The sequence below is a fragment of the Oreochromis niloticus genome, linkage group LG11 (assembly GCF_001858045.2).
Source record: "Oreochromis niloticus isolate F11D_XX linkage group LG11, O_niloticus_UMD_NMBU, whole genome shotgun sequence".
Lineage (NCBI taxonomy): Eukaryota > Metazoa > Chordata > Actinopteri > Cichliformes > Cichlidae > Oreochromis > Oreochromis niloticus.
The window spans coordinates 30,305,566-30,324,500 of record NC_031976.2 but is presented as its reverse complement, the minus strand read 5'-3'; the positions used below and the strand labels follow the sequence as shown (position 1 = coordinate 30,324,500).

The window sequence follows — 18,935 nt, the reverse complement described above, 5'->3', positions numbered from 1 at the left end:
AACTCATTGCTGCAAAGAGACAGTACAACAGTGTGTAATGTAGGTCTATTTATCACAACCAACCAACCTGACACAAGATGGTGCTAAATATGTTCTAAAAACTTTAACTTTAAGCACTTACTTCTTAAATCCAGCTTCACAGACAGTGTTTTATCTCTGCCAGTTTTTGAGAGCAGGACTCCATGTTGAAAATTAGCCTTTATGCATGTAGTCCATTTTAATGAATCAGGCTTATTCTGGCACAACTTGCAGATGCATGATTGGATTTGAATCTGGGGAGTTTTGAGATCAGGTAAACCATTTGAGCTTCTTATTGTGTTTCTTTAAGCTTCCTTAGTAGCTTTTGTTGTATCATGTAATTCATTGCCTCATAAGAAGAGGGCACGCAGAGCTCTTTCGTGCCATGTGTGGGCTCAATGGATGCATAGGGCCTCACAGCCAGTAGGACCCCCTGAGTTTCAAGCTCAGCCTCAGTATGTTTGGAGAGAATTAAAATCACTTGTGTTCATTTGTAGCTAGATGAGCTCCATGTGTTTACTGGTTAAACATTAAATGTAGTAAAGGGGTGTCCAGAGTCTGGCCCGCGGTCCATTTTTAATTGGCCCTCAAGTAATTTTATAAATAGAATAGAAAACGGCCCGCACTTCAACTTTTGCTTGAGTGTATTGCACTTCTTGGTTTTAACACCAGAGGGAGCTACTGATGATCAAGACAGTTGCTCTACCAAAAAGGACAATCACAGAAGAAATTTACCCCAAGTTACTAAACATGGCAGAACCAAAGAAGCGAAAGGTAGAAAGTGAGTGCAGAAAATTTCAGACACAGTGGGAGAGTGAATATTTCTTCAAAGAATTAAAGGGGAAGTGTGTCTGTTTGATCTGCACTGAAACTGTGGCAGTTATGAAAGAGTATAATGTACGACGTCATTATGAAACCAAACATCAGGCCTATGCATCCTACACTGGTGCTGAGCCAGAGCAGAAATTAAAGCAAAGGGTAGCTATCCTGCGGGGTCAGCAACAGTATTTTTTTCGTGCTCAAATTGTCCAGGAAAAGGCTCCAATAGCAGCTATGAGGTCGCCCAACTCATCGCAAGACATGGCAAGCCCTTTTCAGATGGAGACCTCATAAAACACGGCCTCATTAAAGTCACCGAAATAATGTGCCCGAAAAAAGTGCAGGACTTCAACAACGTCAGCATGTCCAGAAATACAGTTGTGCGAAGCATTGAAGACTCGTCAGCCAACATTAAACTGCAACTGTCTGATAAAGCTGTGCTTTTGATTTTTACTCCATCGCATGCGATCCGAGCACTGATGCCACAGACACCGCACAGCTGCTATTTTTTTTTTTTTTTGCGGGGAGTGGACGAGAGCACGAGCGCTTTAGGTGAGTAAAAAATATATTCCACAGTACCCGTGTGTTAATAAGCATGCATGTGCAGGTACACATGCTTCAAATATCAATAATGCGCATCAATTCTGTCACTACCCTGCTTTTGCGCACCACTTTCTTATATGCGTTTTTCTTGTTAACACACAGAGTACACACCGCTGTGCACAGCGCACGCAAACGCAAACTCAGCTGATTTCATCTGATGCAGATCTGCTCCTTGATCAAGTGACATTTGTCCGGATTTTTGGCACGAGTGGCGTACGATGAGCACCGCGGCTGGATGGCCCGATTTACATACCCAGCGCAGCTGATACTCACCAGAATAATTTACTAAAATTATATGCACTCCTGTTATTAGGTCCAGTTCAGTCTGTTAATGTTGATAATCGTTTCAAACGAACGTTAATAGGTGTGTTGCTAAGCCTAAGAACTTAAATAACAAGCTTGAAATGTACCCGTCCCATTTTCCCCTTTGTTTTTTCTCTGTGCTGTAAATCTGCTGTCTAAGAAGAAATCTGCTGCTGTTCTGAGAATGAGCTACCAAAGCTTTTTCTGAATAAATCAATAAAGATCCATTTATGGAGAGCTGTGATGAAGGCAGTTTTGTCTTTAATTATATTCAACAATATAACACATTTGACCACTTTTAAATGATTTTTCTAACTTTAATACACTACAGTTAAGGTTATATACCTAATTTCTAGTAAGTGGCCCAGCCCCTCCTATATTTTTATGTATGTGGCCCTCAGTGAAAAAAGTTTGGACACCCCTGATGTAGTATATAAACAAAGCTAAACTGAAATGATAGGAAGCTTTAGCTTGTGTTTGTGGTATAATCAATTCATAATCATCAGTGAGTGACATCTATAACCATCTGATAGGTTGATTAATTCTCACGTCATGTTAGGATGACAAAAACGTTAGCCCGAGCCAGTGGATACCTATCCAGATGGATCAAGGCAAATTTTGACCAACTTTTCTAAAACAGGCAAAAAGGAGAAGTTTTGAAGATAATAAAGACTCTGATCACAGGCATATGTGATATGTGAACATAAATTTTACTCATCCTGTGGTTTAGCTTATATTATTTTCATTTTAAAATAGAAAAATGTTTATTGTACTTTAATGGTATTTTATTTTATATTCATCTTGCGCTGTCATTTGCACATTCATGTTGTTGCTGGTTAAACTTGTTTTCTAATATATTTTCTATTCATCTAGACCAGGGGTCTGAAACCTTTAACACCCAAAGAGCCACTTGGACCCAGTTTCCACGCAAAAGAAAACACTGGGAGCCGCAAATACTTTTTGAAATCTAAAATGAAGATAACACTGTATATATTGGGTTTTTTTTTTTACCTTTGTGCTTTCTGTGAACAACTAAAGTAAGTAAGTAAAGTTTATTTATTAAGCGCTTTTCACAGACAGGCAGTCACAAAGCGCTGTACACAAAGATTCAAATAAACAATACAATCAATAGACTTTATACATAATGTAAAAGATCAAATGTAAATAATGTAAAGAATATAAAATACGTAGATCAACAAAAGGCTTGTTTGAACAGAAAAGTTTTTAACTGCTTTTTAAAAGAATCCACAGAGAAACTAAGGTGTGTTACTTATAAAAGTGCTACAGAGAAAATTACATTTTATTTATGTAATTAACACATTTTGAACTCTTAAAGAAATATAACAACAGCAAAGACACCCAGCTGAACTAAAATGATCCATGTAGCAAACAAAAACTGTTGTGAGCCGCCACCCTTATATCGCCTTTGGGCTTTTGGAGCCTTGACCTGACTTTTAAAAAATAATTGGAGAAAAAGCACTATGCTGCTAAAAAAAAAAGAAATGAAATGGATATTTGCAAAATTCTGCCTAAATATGTATTTTACCTGGTTAATGTATGTGGCGGGGCGTGGTCTGCAGTGCCGCTGCATGGGAGTCGGACGCACCTGAGCGGCACCCGCAATCACGCCTCGCCGCCTTAAAGTCTGTGCTCTCTCTGCTGTTGTATTGGTATGTGTCAGGCTGTGAGCTGCAAAGCTACAACCAGCTGTATGCGTACAGCAACGGTGTGTGAAAAACGGTCAATAAAGAGATGCTGAAAAGCATGTTCATGCAAACATCGTCGGGTCTGCCGTGGTATGTTTTCAATGAGACTTCTGGTCCCGAACCTCTGCGCACAGCATCTGCAAATCGGAGAATTCATCTTCACGCAGGACTGTAAGCTGTCATCTGTGAGGTGTGAGCGGTGTTTGTTTTTAACATAGTTCACAGTGGAAAACAGCTGCTGACATAATGTGGATCCGAAGATCCATAATTGGCCTACCTGGGGTTGAAAGTCTCGATAAATGCACAGCGTTTCGGCGGGTACACCGGCTTCCGCGAGTGTGACGCTTATTTTGAGCGATGAAAAAAATAATAAGATATAATTTTATTTTTATATTTCAATATCACAATAATCTTCCAATTTAGAACTACAAGTTAAAAAAAGAACTAAACACAAATAAAATTCACTTCAGCGAAATACTTCTAATTTATTTTCCCAAACCACCCGGAGCCGCAAAATGAAGACTAAAGAGCCGCATGCGGCTCCGGAGCCGCGGGTTGCCGACCCCTGATCTAGACACTTGCCCAGTTTATTTTCATTTTTGTTTTTATTTTTAGGTGGGAGGTGAGAGAATTTAATAATATGTTTCATGTTGAAGTGCTTTGTTTTCTAAATATAAAAGAAAGATTTTGAGGAACTTGCTGCATCTGTTGCACTTCTAAAAAGAAGAGCCTCTAATTAATCATTTTGTAGGTGTAAATATCTTGGGCCACCTTGAGAATATTAGGTTCTTTATGTGAAAGCACTTTCAGTTTGCTCAGCATCTACCCTGCTGTGTAGTCTTTTTTTCTGTTTAGTCTTAATGAAAAAAAACATCAGTACAAAAAACTAACATGGGATAAAAAATAATCACTGAAAGATGCAGAGTTGATTCACGTCAATAGCCTGAGTTTAAGAATGGTTTTTCTTGACATATTATGCATGAAAAGCTTAACTTGTCTTCTGATCTCATTTGTTTGTTTTAATGACCTTCTCCTCTGCCAGACTTACAGTTTTGCCATTGAGCTTTTTGTGACTTGTACACCAAGAAACAGCACTGTTTGAATCGCGGAGGATCATAATAAACTGTTGCTTCCTGAGTCTTTCCTCTAACTTCTGCTTTTGACTGACAGAGTCATTTGCGTCCATTTTTAACCTGAAACACTACACGAAGGGCTCTATAGACACTCACGAGATCCTTTACTTGTCTGGTGGTGACTGTGGGAGTCATTTGAGTGTTGTTACTGACATACCTGAGTATTCAAAGGAGTTTGCAAAGAAAAGCGTCTGGACTTCTTTGAGTTGCTTGCTTAGATTAAGTCCAGACGCTTTTCTTTGCAAACTCCTTTGACTACGATGACCTGGATGACTGAGAACCTTCACAGACATACCTGAGTATTGTTGCTAACATGGTCAGCTATGGGATTTAAAGAATGCTCGATTGGTACTATCACACTGAGCTTTTTTTTCTTTTACAGTGCTAGCCTCACACAGTGCTGCAGATTTCTTAACTGTGGGGATGGGTGTTTTCTCTCTCACAGATAAACTCACAGACTTGATAAAAATGAACTAAAAAAAGAATGAACTCGAATATAAGACAGGAATATCAACATGACGCCTGATGCAAGATGTGAGTGGGCGCTAACACTGACTCACATCTTGCCTCAGTTGATCTCAACGGGTAACATTATAGGGTAAGGCAAGGTCTCACAGTGGTTTCACCCAAAACCTCTTGGCTCTCCACCATTTGGTCTTAGACCTGAAGAAGCTTCTCAGATGAGAAGTGAAATGTCTTCAAGAAAAGTCCACTCTCTTTTCTTTCCAAGCTCCTTAGATGACCATGACCTGGATAACTGAGAAGCTACACAGACATATACCAACTGTATCTTTTCAAAGTACAAAAAACTTCAGTGACACAAAGAGCAATAGCTGAGTGACACTTTAAACCTTTCACTGCGTTTTTCTAAATGCTGATATCAGCAGTCAGAATCTCCCGAATATACAGCTTGACAATAAAAAAACTTATAATTAACTTTATTTATTTAGTAATATTTAAAAACAAAACCTGAGTAGAAGTTTCCATGGTAATATTTACTTATATGTAATTATATTTACAGATCACAAAAGTCTTCTGAAGTCTAACTGTGGTAATTCAAACAGTTAGGGTCTTTTTTTACAAATCCATTGGTTCTTCTTGTCACAGCTCACTGATTTAAATCCTTGGTTTTCGACAGAAATTACACAGAGACCATCAGAAGGAGGCTGCTGAATCCAGGAGCTGAGGAAAAAAACAAGTTTGATTAAAGCTGATAATTACTGATATAAAACAAAATTGATTTATCCCAGATTTGGAAAAATATCTTTAAATCGTTACTGATTTAAAGTTTCTCTTACTTATCAGTCAGATAACTTCCATCCACCCATTTCCATTTCCCACCTTCAACTCTGAGACCAATCCAGTATCCTTTGTTTCCTGAACTCCCCCAGCTTTTCTCACTGATATATTTCTGAAGAAAGATAAAGTTATTAGAAATACTCAAAAAGCACTGTGACACAAAGTATATTAGATCAAAAGAAAATATATTTTTATGAATTAAATTTGTGCTAATGAGCCACAGTCTCATTACCTTTTCTGCTGCATTAATTACAACAGCCAAATCGGAAATCTTTCCCTTGCAGTTTTTTCGAGCTTCTTCCCAGGTTTTCTGCTCATGAGGTTTAGCATCATTAATTGCATAGCAGCTGGACTCAAAGGGGAGCCAGCCCTCCTGGCATGCCTTTTCTGCAAGGATAGAAAGATTAATAAAGCTCATCAATGCATATTTATTTTACATTACCTATTTTTATAGCTGATAGATTTGGAGCATACTGTTATTTTCTTTGGGACAGTAGACATCAACACTGCACTGACCTGGACAAAGACTGAGCTCCTTCTTCATGAGTTTTATTTGTTCTGTTAGGTTCTGGATTTCTGCAGTCAAGTTGAGTTGACTCCTCATTAAGTCTTCATTCTTGTGAATTAACAATGTGGTAACTGAAAAGCAAAATGGAATACTTCTTTGGCTTTAAACACACATTGCATATTAGAGGTTTGTCATTTCAGGCCAATATTTTACTCAAATACATCAGGGCGTATTTAAGTATTTTGTTATGATCTTTAATTTGTGTTCCTAGTTAGAATCTTGATTATTTTATGTTGTAATGTAATATACTATGCTCCATAAATGTATCCTGCTTTGTTAATCTATTGTGTTGCTGTAAAGTGTTGGTAGTAGTGGTGTGCGATACTGCATATTTTGGTGTCCGTCCAATACCAAGTAAATACGGGCCAGTATCGCTGATACCGATACCGATACTTTTTCAATAAATAAGGCTGATGCGTCATTGAATTGCTAAATCTCAATTAATTTTCATGACCTTAAGTTTTTTTTTATGATGTTTCCTTTTTTATTATTAAATAGTTAAAACCTAGGACATAATTAGGACAAAGTTTATAATTAAATAGAAAATGCTTTATTATTGTGGTGGGGCGTGGTCTACAATCACGGGGGTTTGGGGGTTGTTAACAACTTAACAACCCCCAATGCGTCTAAGTCATGTCATGTGACAGCGCAACATCTAAACACAAGAAGGCGGAGAGGAACCATAGTGTGCCTGCTCTGCACTGACACATGAGCGGCAAGTGCAGTGACCTGGCTGTTTCGTCTTTGCCAAAACAACAGCATTGCAAACAAGAGCGGAACTTAAAGTAAAGAATCAATCTTATGAGGCTAATATAAATCAGAAGCCGACTTGGTGTCGATACAATCTATATTTGGATCCATCCGCCCACCACTAGTTGGTAGGTGTCGTAAAGCAGGTTTGTGCTGAGCCACCATTTGGTGATGAAGGTTTAAGCAAGTAAGCAGGACTTGGAGCAACAGTTTTCTGACTGTCGCTCTTTACTGTTGTTTCAGATATAATGGATTGCATTTATATAGCGCTTTTCTAGGCACCCAAAGTGCTTTACAATTCCACTATTCATTCACACACTGGTGGAGGCAAGCTACAGTTGTAGCCACAGTCTGCAGAAGCCTTGCTTCTGCCATATCGCACCATCGGCCCCTCTTGCCATCACCAGTAGGCGGTAGGGTAAAGGACACAGCGACCAGGACAGAGAGATCGAACCGGCAACCTTCGGGTTACAGATGAGCTTCCCAATCCCCTGAGCCACGGTCGCCCCAGATATAACACACATGTAAACGGAGCTCCGTAGGCATTCATTTTTTTTTTTTCGGTTTTGTGTGGAGTAAATAAATGTTTTGCTTTTTTACATTCGCCTTGTTTCTTGCTACTGAAAGGCATACAAGGGATCCAAGAAAAGCACGAGTCAGAAACGTTCTGCAGTAGCAGCAAAGAAGGACCGAAGATTGCCGCTACACTGCCCACATAGCAAAATTGGTATGGCCTGGATCTGGCCCACACAATGTGCTTACACATGGCCCACATACTGCAAAGAATGACGGCCCTTTGGTGGCCCAGATCTGGTTTGCCAGATGTGGCCCACAAATGGACCAGCAGGAGACACACTGGTGGCCCTGTGCTCGCCCATGTGTGGATTACCTCTGGCAAACCTTATCTGTGCCACCAAAGGGGCATCATTCTTTGCAGTATGTGGGCCATGTGTAAGTTGTGTGCAGCCATGGGCCAGGTGCAGACACACCGCTGGCCCTGTGCTGGCCCAGAACAGTTTCAGGCCCCAGGTGTCAGCCTAATGTGTACCTTAATCAAGCCATGTAATAACAACATGTGCCAGAACATAATAGTGCAAAAGTAAAATGCCAAAGCTCTGATCAGTGAGTCAATTGACTAATTCTTATATAGCGCTTTTCTACTCTCCCAGATCACTCGAAATGCTCTATACAACATGCCACATTCACCCAGTCACAGACTTTCTCTACACTGAGTGCTTCCTAACTAGATTCATACACATTCACACTCCTGACATATAGGCTGGAGGAACCAGGGATCAATCCACTAACTTACTGATCAGTAAGTGCTCTACATCCTGAGCTATAGCCACCCAGTGGTAAACACTAAACCCTCACTAAGTTTTGGATAAAATGTACACTCACAAACCTGCATTTGAAACGTTGGCTACCATAGCAGTGTAGTATTGCAACATTGCATTTGGGTCTTCTAACTAAAATAGGAAAATAGGAACATAAATAGTGCCATCATTGCCAGACCTGGCCCATATCTGGTTGGCATACACCCTGCCATGACACCAGTCAGTCAGAAGTGCCAGCTTTTGATACCGGATCCGGGCCAGACCTGTTTTCTATGAGCCTGGGCCACATAAACCAAACCATATTCGGGCCAGATGTGGCATGCTATCACATAAACAGTGCCATCTAGGCCAGGCCTGGCCCATATCCTGATGACATACCACTTGCCATACCAGTAGACAGCCAGCAGTGCCGGCTTGACACCAGACCTGTCTGCTTGTGGGTGCAGATGGAGTAATTTTTAAAGTTATACTCACAATAGATGCGAAGGGCCGTGATCAGTAACAGAATACCCCAGCAAGCGGTTACTGATGTACAAGATTTTATACATGCACACCGCTTATCTAGGAGAAATAAATATTGCATTTAAATTCATTCTTACTTTTAAGATTTTAAATTGTTTATGTCAACTTGAAGCCATTAATTTGGTTTTTAGATTCATAAAACCATTCTAATTAATTTCATCTTTCATTATTTGCTACTGACAAAACAGATTTAAATATGATATTGATATGTGAACTGAGTTAAGAGGCAAAAATCAATCAATCATAAAACTATGTAATGTACTTTTTCATTATTGTCTAGGGAAAAACAGAAAAACCTATTTGAAAAAGTTTAAAAAGGCAAAACCAAAGTGAAGCCCATATTATGGATCAAACTTCGTTAACAGTGAATCGTCTACATGATTTGAGAGGATGTTTTCATTAAGCTCTTGTAAGGAAAATGCCAACAGCACAGTTCAAGTTTCTAAGCAAGGCTGATATGAGTTCCTGTCGCAAAAGTAGCAGTTTTGTATTGTCTTTGTATAATTCACCATTTGTGTCAGTTGTTTGTTTGGTTCCTCTGTTTTTCACGTTCATTTCTTCATATAAATTTTCTTCCTGCATTCGTACTGAAAGACTTAAAGGGTAACCTTGTAGCAGAAGACAAAGAATGATTTCATGGCAAGTAAAAAAGAAAAAAAGGTAGTCAATCTGAGTAATTTGGTGGATGTCAAGTCTAATTTGTTAGTTAAAGTGACTGATGCTATTGTTTTTCTGTTGAGGGCACTGTCATTTGCAGATTATGAGGCACCACATTTTCTACCCTTCCAGTTTGTAAGACAGGCTGATCAGTACTTAGCATGATGCCTTGTAGTAAAAGTAACGGTTTTGTATTTACTTTGTATACAGTAACTGACTGTTTGTGTCAGAAGTTCATTTAGTTCCTTTATTTTTTATGTTCATTTCTTCATACACGTTGTCATCCTTTCTTTTTAACTGAAGGAATTAAATAGCAATTTTGTAACAGAAGACAAAGAGTGGGGCAAGTAAAAAAGTAAATCTGAGTAATCTGATTTGGTTTGTTGGTTAAAGTGTAGTTGAAGTTATTAGTTACAAAATGACGCCAATGTTCCAAAGCATATTTTGGTTATTTGCAATGCATAAAAGGTTTTGCTTGTTTGTTTGTTGCATTATCAAGGGAAATTTTGTCTTTTGTGGAAGCACTTTTAGTAAGCTCATCCTCTTACTTATCTTGGTTTTGTCAGTTTTTTGCATTTACTATTACAGTAGAAAAAACAGTACAAGAAATAAACATTGCTTGAAATGATGAAAACATAAAGATGTAGACTTTCATCTACATGATCTACAATCTGAGTTTGTAAACATCAGGTTGTAGATGCACCGTATTTGAAAAGCTTAGCTTACCTTCTGATTGGGATCGCTTTTTAGCTTTTAAATTAACTGATCCGTTGGTAAACCTCTGCTCTGCCATTGCTAAAATCTCAATCTCTGTTGAGCTTCTTGTGACTTGTGTACCAAAGAAGAGCACTGTGATAAAACTAGAGAGAATCATAAAAAAGTTCTTTCCACGCCTCTCATTTCCGTTGCTTCAACCAACTTCTGCTTTTTACTCATAAGTTCCTAGAGTTTTGTTTTGTCTTGAAATCATTTGTTTGACAGGATATTTATTCAGATGTTTTAACTCATCAGAAATCACTGCAACTTGTTCTCATTTACTTCTGTTGTCAACTGTACCTTCCTTGGTAATACCTTAAAACAAACAGACATCAGCATGCACTGCATGAAAAGCAGAAAAAACATTTATCAAATATACAAAAGAAACTAGTGTAAACATGTCAACTCATACTAGACTTGTAGTCAAGACCGCTTAATCCGAGACCAAGACAAGACCAAGACCAGAGGGTATCGAGACCAAGACCAAGACCAAGTAGACGAGGCCAAGACCAAGACCAAGATCGAGACAAAAAAGTCTTTAAACTGCAGCCAGATGCTGCTACGTTTACAGGTGTCAGACATATTTATGTGTTTTTGCTTTCGCACAGCCCTCCTCACCGCTGTCTACTGTCTCACTCACTTACTGAGAGGAGAGACGCACGCTCCACTTGACTGTCGCGTCTCTCACCCTCTCTGTTTTTCACATAATGATATTATCCTATATCCTCGCATGTGATTGGCCACAACATGGAGGGATTGGAGCATAGCTGAGCCACTGTGTGAGAGCTGAGCAGCGAAAGGAAATTAAGTGAGGGTAGAAATGACTGAAAGATTATTAGGCTCTGTTTTGAGTTTTGTTAAAAAAAAAAAAATGACTTCATATAGGAAAAAAAATAAATATCACATATGCAGGACACCTTAAACTGTATCAAGACACAGGGACTAAACCCCAATTCAACCAGACCCAGAACTGATCCGGAATTAAAACAGGACTACAACAGTTCAAAATCAGGACTACTTAGGACTTAACCAAAACAGAACCAGAATCAAAACTAGATGATAGTAGCACTAAAAATCATCATAGACCTGCACTACACTTATTTTTTAATTCTACCAAAGTACACTATTTAGATTCAGAAAAGTTTATATAATTATTTAGCCTTCATAAGCCTGCATAACTTAATAAATATAGAATTTGAAAACTAACAAATGGTATCTAAAAAGTTACACTATGTACTAGATACATGTTCTGATGAGTTTTGGCAAACAACCATTTGACTAACATGTGTGTCTCACCTGCTCTTGTTCCATCTCTGTTTTGTCCTCTTTCTTCATCTCTCTCTCTGTTCCTCTCTCTCATTCTCTTTTCCTCTCTCTCCCTCTTTGTGCTGACAATCAAGCCAAACACCAACATCATCAAATATACAGTTGAAACCAGATATTTACATACTCTTCAGATAAAAACACAAACATTGTAACATCAAATCAGACTAAATGTTTATTTTTTTAGATTGATAAATATAAAAAACATATTTGTTAACTTTTGTATTTTGTATTCAAAATTGAGCCACACTTATGGAGCTCCACGATTCTTTTCCTGGTGTTTCGGTTGACATCTCTTGATTTCCCCATTTCAAAGAAACAGACTCTGTGTTTTGCCTTATATGCATCCACAGGTGTGTCACCAATTTACTCACATGGACTCTACTAACCTATCAGAAGCTTCTTCAGTTCAGAATGGAATCGTCTGGAGTTTTCTTATTAATTAACAATAAACTTAGTGTATATGTACTCCTAAATTTGACGAAAGTGATTAAAATAGACAGCTCCCTCTTTTTATTCTGACATTTAACTAATTCAGAAGATATTTCAACATTTATTTATCTAAAACAAAACAAGTTTACTCTAAATTGATGTTTAACAGTAAAAAAAAAAGTTTTTATGTTTTCTCCCTAAAGTGTATGTAAATATCTGGTTTAAACTGTGAATATACTGCTGTATTGAAATTCCTCTTGTTTTGCATAGAAATATACTGAACAACATACAAAGCATAATATATAAAATAACCTGAGTTTTTTCTTTGAAAGAAGCTCCTTATGTCCATTGTTGTTTACATCAGTACACAATTGAAACTGATTTAGAGAGTTTGTTTAGCCGTGGAGGGTAAGAACTGAAAATATGAAATGTAAGCTAAGACTCTAAAAAAATCAGCATTGTCGTTCGGCTTTTTATTTATCCATTTGTTGATTCACTCGAAGAGCAAGTAACGCAACCAAGTGATCAGTTTATATCGATCTTTTGTGATACACCATCATATTTACATTATTTGTACAGTACAAATGATTTGCTTTGGTACCTGGTCAAACTTAAGCTCTCCTCTGTCTGCAGCAAACTCGCAGGGAGCAGCTTCTCCCCCCTCGCTTACATGTGTGCTGCGCTCAGTCGCCTAGTGCCTGAGCTCGGATCATACCAAAATTAGGGGGAATTTACGACGGTGCGCTCTGCGCTTCGTGTGTTGTTTTTGTTTTATACAGTTGTCAGTCAGGCATCTAACTAATAAATTACACTCCAAAAGACCCCATGCTTCTGAAAAAATGACCCGGGCTTAAGCCCAGTATGCCCCCCCCCGCTCCCCGCTCCGCTGATGGTTGACTCCAAATCTCCCGAACACTACGTCGATTTGAGAACGCAAGACCGAGACCAAGACCGAGACCAAAGTCAGTCGAGACCAAGACGAGACCAAGACCACGTAAAAGTGGTCTCGAGACCAAGACCGGTCTCGAGACATCCAACTCTAACTCATACTTATTCAGTTCAGAGGAGAGGTTCCTTTTTCTTCACAAGATGTCGAGCATAAAATCTCAAGCTAAAGATATAAAATATAAAACTCTAAATTTGCCTTATAATTTGAGACCAATAAATTCCTGAGGCTTTCAGGAGCTCTAGTATTTCTATTGTAAGATAGAAACCTGACAATAATACAGAGAAATCGAATAATCCCCTTTGAGGAAGCAATTGGCGAAAGTGCAGAAGAAAACTTCCTTTTACCAGAAAGAAACCTCCAACAGTATCAAGTTCAGAGAGGGGCAGCCATCATCTTTCAGTGAATGGCTGGGGGTGATGGACAGAAAGACGGGACAAAAACCAAACTGGAAGAGAGCCAGAGATTAGCAATGCAGCGCCCACTGTTGGCCAAACAGCAGCAACAACTTACAATGTCCATGTTTTAATTTAATTAATAATATCTTCACAGGCTATCCAGTAGATGTCTGAAGTTTGCATAATCCACTGGTTCATGGTTCACCACAGCTTACTGATTTCCATCAATTACTTTGGAAAGAAATTGCACAGCACAGTTTCATTCTAACAGTTACAGAAGCACTTCTTCCATCAATTGTTTAGGCTCATATCTATAACTCCCTCACACCCAACCATACATAACAGCAGTTTTCACAGTTGTTATGTTTTTGAAGTATAATTTGGTCATTGTCTTGTAGAAGATGTCACTGCAACCAATAAGAGATGTTGCACTGTTGGGCAGGCCAGCTTCTGCTTTTGGCTGAAAAAAATAAGTTGTCCTACAGCATGTTCGAACTTTACACTGTGTATTCTTTTACACACACACACCAGAGACTTAGTGATGCTAGCACCATGTTTGGCCCGTTTTTGGCCTCAGAACTGCCTTAAATCTTCTTTGCATGGATTTATGTATATTTATTAAGCATGCACACTAAAAATAAAAAAACAACAACAACCAAAACAAAAATCAAACCAAAAAACAGTGAACTTGAATTGACGAACACTATGTGTAACATACACAACATCAGACTACTAATAAGCTGAACTTCCTGTTTTTCTCTGTGGTTGATGTGAACAGTATGATAAAGATATAGAGGACAGCTCTTCTTCTTCCCCATCTTAATTAAATACAGTGGCTTGCAAAAGTATTCGGCCCCCTTGAAGTTTTCCACATTTTGACACATTACAGTGTGAGATTATTCTGTTATCATATGTTACCTTATATCTGTAATCAAAGTAATTGAATTATGATATTGCTGTAGATCATATTATACCCCTTAATATAGAGTGTGTGATCAGTATGTAGTTTTAGTTTGCATTATACTTCTGACTTAAAAGAGTGTGAAAATCATTAGATCTATTTGATTGACCTGTATTACTCGACACTGTTGAATGTGTTACACTGTTTCTTGACATTTCATACTGCTGAATCATGAAGAGAATGTTGTGTGCAGGAGACCTTGTGTCTAGAATAGAAGAAGAGAAGACCACATTCCATACCCCCACCTTTACAGAGAGCAGAAAGACAAGGAGTCGAGGTCATAACTTAGGCGCCGTAAGAGAGAAAACATGTGAATGTTTAGGCTTTTTACGACTAGGTGGGGGCTACTAGAGGCTATAAAAGGCTGAGTAACCCGTCACCATTTTGAGACTTGCTGTGACCCTCTGCAGGCAGGTCTCCCCATCATGATGGTTCTTATGCTCTTAAGTGTTGAATTGTATGGAAATAAAATATTGTTGATTGAGCATTTATACACCGAGTATTGTCCTTCCTTCAGCCCAAAGATTAAAAGAACTGGGAGATTTTAACAACAGCCACAAACATGAATCAATTTTATTGGAATTCCACGTGAAAGACCAATACAAAGTGGTGTAACCGTGAGAAGTGGAACGAAAATCATACATGATTCCAAACATTTTTTACAAATAAATAACTGCAAAGTGGGGTGTGCGTAATTATTCAGCCCCCTGAGTCAATACTTTGTAGAACCACCTTTTGCTGCAATTACAGCTGCCAGTCTTTTAGGGTATGTCTCTACCAGCTTTGCACATCTAGAGACTGAAATTCTTGCCCATTCTTCTTTGCAAAACAGCTCCAGCTCAGTCAGATTAGATGGACAGCGTTTGTGAACAGCAGTTTTCAGATCTTGCCACAGATTCTCAATTGGATTTAGATCTGGACTTTGACTGGGCCATTCTAACACATGGATATGTTTTGTTTTAAACCATTCCATTGTTGCCCTGGCTTTATGTTTAGGGTCGTTGTCCTGCTGGAAGGTGAACCTCCGCCCCAGTCTCAAGTCTTTTTGCAGACTCCAAGAGGTTTTCTTCCAAGATTGCCCTGTATTTGGCTCCATCCATCTTCCCATCAACTCTGACCAGCTTCCCTGTCCCTGCTGAAGAGAAGCACCCCCAGAGCATGATGCTGCCACCACCATATTTGACAGTGGGGATGGTGTGTTCAGAGTGATGTGCAGTGTTAGTTTTCCGCCACACATAGCGTTTTGCATTTTGGCCAAAAAGTTCCATTTTGGTCTCATCTGACCAGAGCACCTTCTTCCACATGTTTGTTGTGTCCCCCACATGGCTTGTGGCAAACTGCAAACGGGACTTCTTATGGTTTTCTGTTAACAATGGCTTTCTTCTTGCCACTCTTCCATAAAGGCCAACATTGTGCAGTGCACGACTAATAGTTGTCCTATGGACAGATTCCCCCACCTGAGCTGTAGATCTCTGCAGCTCGTCCAGAGTCACCATGGGCCTCTTGGCTGCATTTCTGATCAGCGCTCTCCTTGTTCGGCCTGTGAGTTTAGGTGGACGGCCTTGTCTTGGTAGGTTTACAGTTGTGCCATACTCCTTCCATTTCTGAATGATCGCTTGAACAGTGCTCCGTGGGATGTTCAAGGCTTGGGAAATCTTTTTGTAGCCTAAGCCTGCTTTAAATTTCTCAATAACTTTATCTCTGACCTGTCTGGTGTGTTCTTTGGACTTCATGGTGTTTTTGCTCCCAATATTCTCTTAGACAACCTCTGAGGCCATCACAGAGCAGTTGTGGAGCTGTTTTGCAAAGAAGAATGGGCAAGGATTTCAGTCTCTAGATGTGCAAAGCTGGTAGAGACATACCCTAAAAGACTGGCAGCTGTAATTGCAGCAAAAGGTGGTTCTACAAAGTATTGACTCAGGGGGCTGAATAATTACGCACACCCCACTTTTCAGTTATTTATTTGTAAAAAACTTGATTAGAAACTTTTGTCAAAATTCCACAATATTGTGACAATAACTTGATTCAATAGAATGCACTTAAGCTAAGAATACGGTCAGATACAGATATATAAAAACCACAAAAATACCAGAATACAGATAGCCTACAGTGGAACCACGACTTACGAAATAAATTCTTTCTAAGGGGTCTTTCGTAAGTCAAAATTTCGCCTTTTGAGTGAGGTGATGCTGGCTGAAGACGAAGTTCTTGGTAGAGGAGGACCTCGCTCATATTTATCAATAATTTCTCTCTTTGTTTCCATTGAGTGCACTTTACGCTTCTTCTTTTCACTCGAATCACTTGCAGAAAGTTTTTTCTGCCCCATTATGAATGAACGATAGGCTAATTGCAAACGAAAAGCACACGAAATAGCGCACTGCAACAACAATACGTCTTTCACGTGGAACAGCGAAATGCAAGTACGAAAGCCAAGGGGTTATCACATAATTCGGAAGGCATTGTGGGCATTCTGGGCTCAGCCAGCGGATTTCGTTACACAGGCATTTTGCCGTACCACGGGCAGAAATATTGCCGTTAAGTGCCTTCGTAACTTGAATTTTTCGTTAAATGGGGTCTTCGTAAGGCGGGGTTTCACTGTACTTCAGACAACAGCCTTCTTGTTGTGAAGTAACTCATCGCCCTTCCTTGGCCAAACAGCATCAATACAGGGAACAGAAACTCAGTATACAAACTGCACTGCACTGAAGAAGCCCCCTTTAGTGACACAAATGAAAAACAACCGAGTGCCAATTTACATCTTACTCTGTGTTGTCCTAAATGCTGTCAGCTGTCCTATTCTTTGTACAGTAAAACTTCTATAATTATTAATTGTGAACTTTTATAAACATATCTCTGTTGTACACATAGCCCTTCCCCCCCGGCACACAGACATTTAAATACTTGGCAGCTGAACCACATGCAATTACCATTATCCAAAATTATGTCTTTTTGGAGCTAATTGATTTGGAAAATACCGTTGTTTTCTTTGGGACAGCAGGCATCAATGCTCCACTGAGCTCGACTAACACCGAACTCATTCCATGATGTCATCGTGTTTCACATTTCTTCGGTTATGTTTCTTATCTGTCCCCAGCTGCTCATTTTTCTTCTTAAGGTTCTGGTTTTCTTCAGTTAGTTCTCATCAGATTTTCTAATACGTTTGTGCCAAGTTGAGATTAGTTTTCATTAAAAGTTCATTTTTATGAACTAATACAAACAAATGCAAACACAAAAAACCCACAAACAGTTAAATGTATTCATACTCTTAAGATCTTTGTGGGTTTTGTATGAAATGCAATGATTAAATGTCACGGCTGGGGAAGCAGTCGTGTGGGGAAGCGAAGGAGGACCCAAGTTGCAGACAGCGACGGTGATGCAAGTGAGTTTATTTACAGTGAACGATAAATAACAAAAGCGAGGGCAAAACTAAATGTAAACCTAAACTGGGGAAAACTAATAACAAACAAAACCATAACTCACAGAATCACATGCAGGGGAAAACATAAGGAGGTTATGCAGGGGATGGAGAGCAGAATGGGGAGAGGAGCGGAGATTACTAAGTAACACAGACGAACCAACATAGAACACAGGCTGGCACACACTATAAATACACACAAGGGTAACAAGGGAATGACACACCAGAGGGGAACACAGCTGAACCTAATTAGACCTAACAAGACACAAACCTTCAAAGTAAAAAAAGGAAACTCGCTGGTTCTACTTCCCGTCCCATTATCTGTGATTAGTGTCAGCTGTTCTCCTACCCTTTGCCTGTTGCCTCATTATCATCTTGGTGTAAATATGATCTCAGTCGTCACCTGTCATGTTTCCCTTTTCCTGTGTGCCTTGTGTATTCCTTCAACTTTGATGGGGTCCTTGATAGGAGTGACAGTTTTTGGTATCTGTGTTTGACCTTCATTATTTTGTACTTGGTTTGTGTTCATCAATAAATCTGCGTTTCAGATTGTTCCTTTTCCCCCTACTCCTGTTTCCCCTTTCCTGTATGTTTGAGTCCAATTCCTACCTGCCACACACTGAACCTTTAACAATAATCTTTATTCCTATCAGAACCAGAAACTAGCAGAGGCGTGACCTTATAATTTCTGCAACTCTGGCTTTAGAGAGGGGAATGATTCAGTAAAAGGACTAGATTTTACAATCCCTGATAAAACATTGCTTTGAATGGAGGAAATCTTGAGGGATGGCTGTTATGAGGAAAGCAGGCCAGAAACTTTACCAGCGGCAAACGTTGTGTGCCTCAATTTTTGGTCTTTTAACCAAGATAATCTGCCATTTTTCCTTGGTTAGGTTTAATGATTAGAGATCTGATCGACATTATCATATTAAAATTTGGGACGGAGACAATCTACTGCAGTGGCAAAGACTACACACAAGACACCAGAG

General features: G+C 39.2%; 1 protein-coding gene across 6 annotated transcripts; it reads right to left on the bottom strand.

The window, feature by feature from the left end:
• Positions 1–4,171: 4,171 nt before the first annotated feature.
• LOC100694662 (C-type lectin domain family 17, member A) lies at positions 4,172–17,993 on the bottom strand. 6 transcript variants are annotated; one of them, XM_013267946.3, is made up of 8 exons: positions 17,507–17,993; positions 10,442–10,564; positions 9,568–9,666; positions 9,011–9,097; positions 6,398–6,520; positions 6,114–6,268; positions 5,881–5,993; positions 4,172–5,764 (listed from the first exon to the last, which is right to left on the bottom strand). In XM_013267946.3, exons 1-8 carry the CDS (start codon positions 17,580–17,582, stop codon positions 5,647–5,649), a joined length of 894 nt encoding a protein of 297 aa, XP_013123400.1. In that variant the 5' UTR covers positions 17,583–17,993; the 3' UTR covers positions 4,172–5,646. The 6 variants fall into 6 exon arrangements, with proteins under 6 accessions (XP_013123400.1, XP_019220540.1, XP_005466427.1 ...); XM_019364995.2 differs by lacking the exon at positions 17,507–17,993 and adding an exon at positions 12,828–13,018 and having other exon boundaries at positions 10,442–10,575; XM_005466370.4 differs by lacking the exon at positions 17,507–17,993 and adding an exon at positions 12,828–13,018.
• Between the last annotated feature and the right edge of the window lie 942 nt (positions 17,994–18,935).

Coding starts and splice junctions, on each gene's coding strand:
- LOC100694662 (XM_013267946.3), bottom strand. CDS start 17,582: ATGACATCATGGAATGAGTTCGGTGTTAGTCGAGCTCAGTGGAGCATT. Junction 9,098..9,567: donor ACAAACAACTGACACAAATG/GTGAATTATACA, acceptor TATTTCTCCTAG/ATAAGCGGTGTGCATGTATA. Junction 6,521..9,010: donor CACGGCCCTTCGCATCTATT/GTGAGTATAACT, acceptor TTTGCTTTTCAG/TTACCACATTGTTAATTCAC.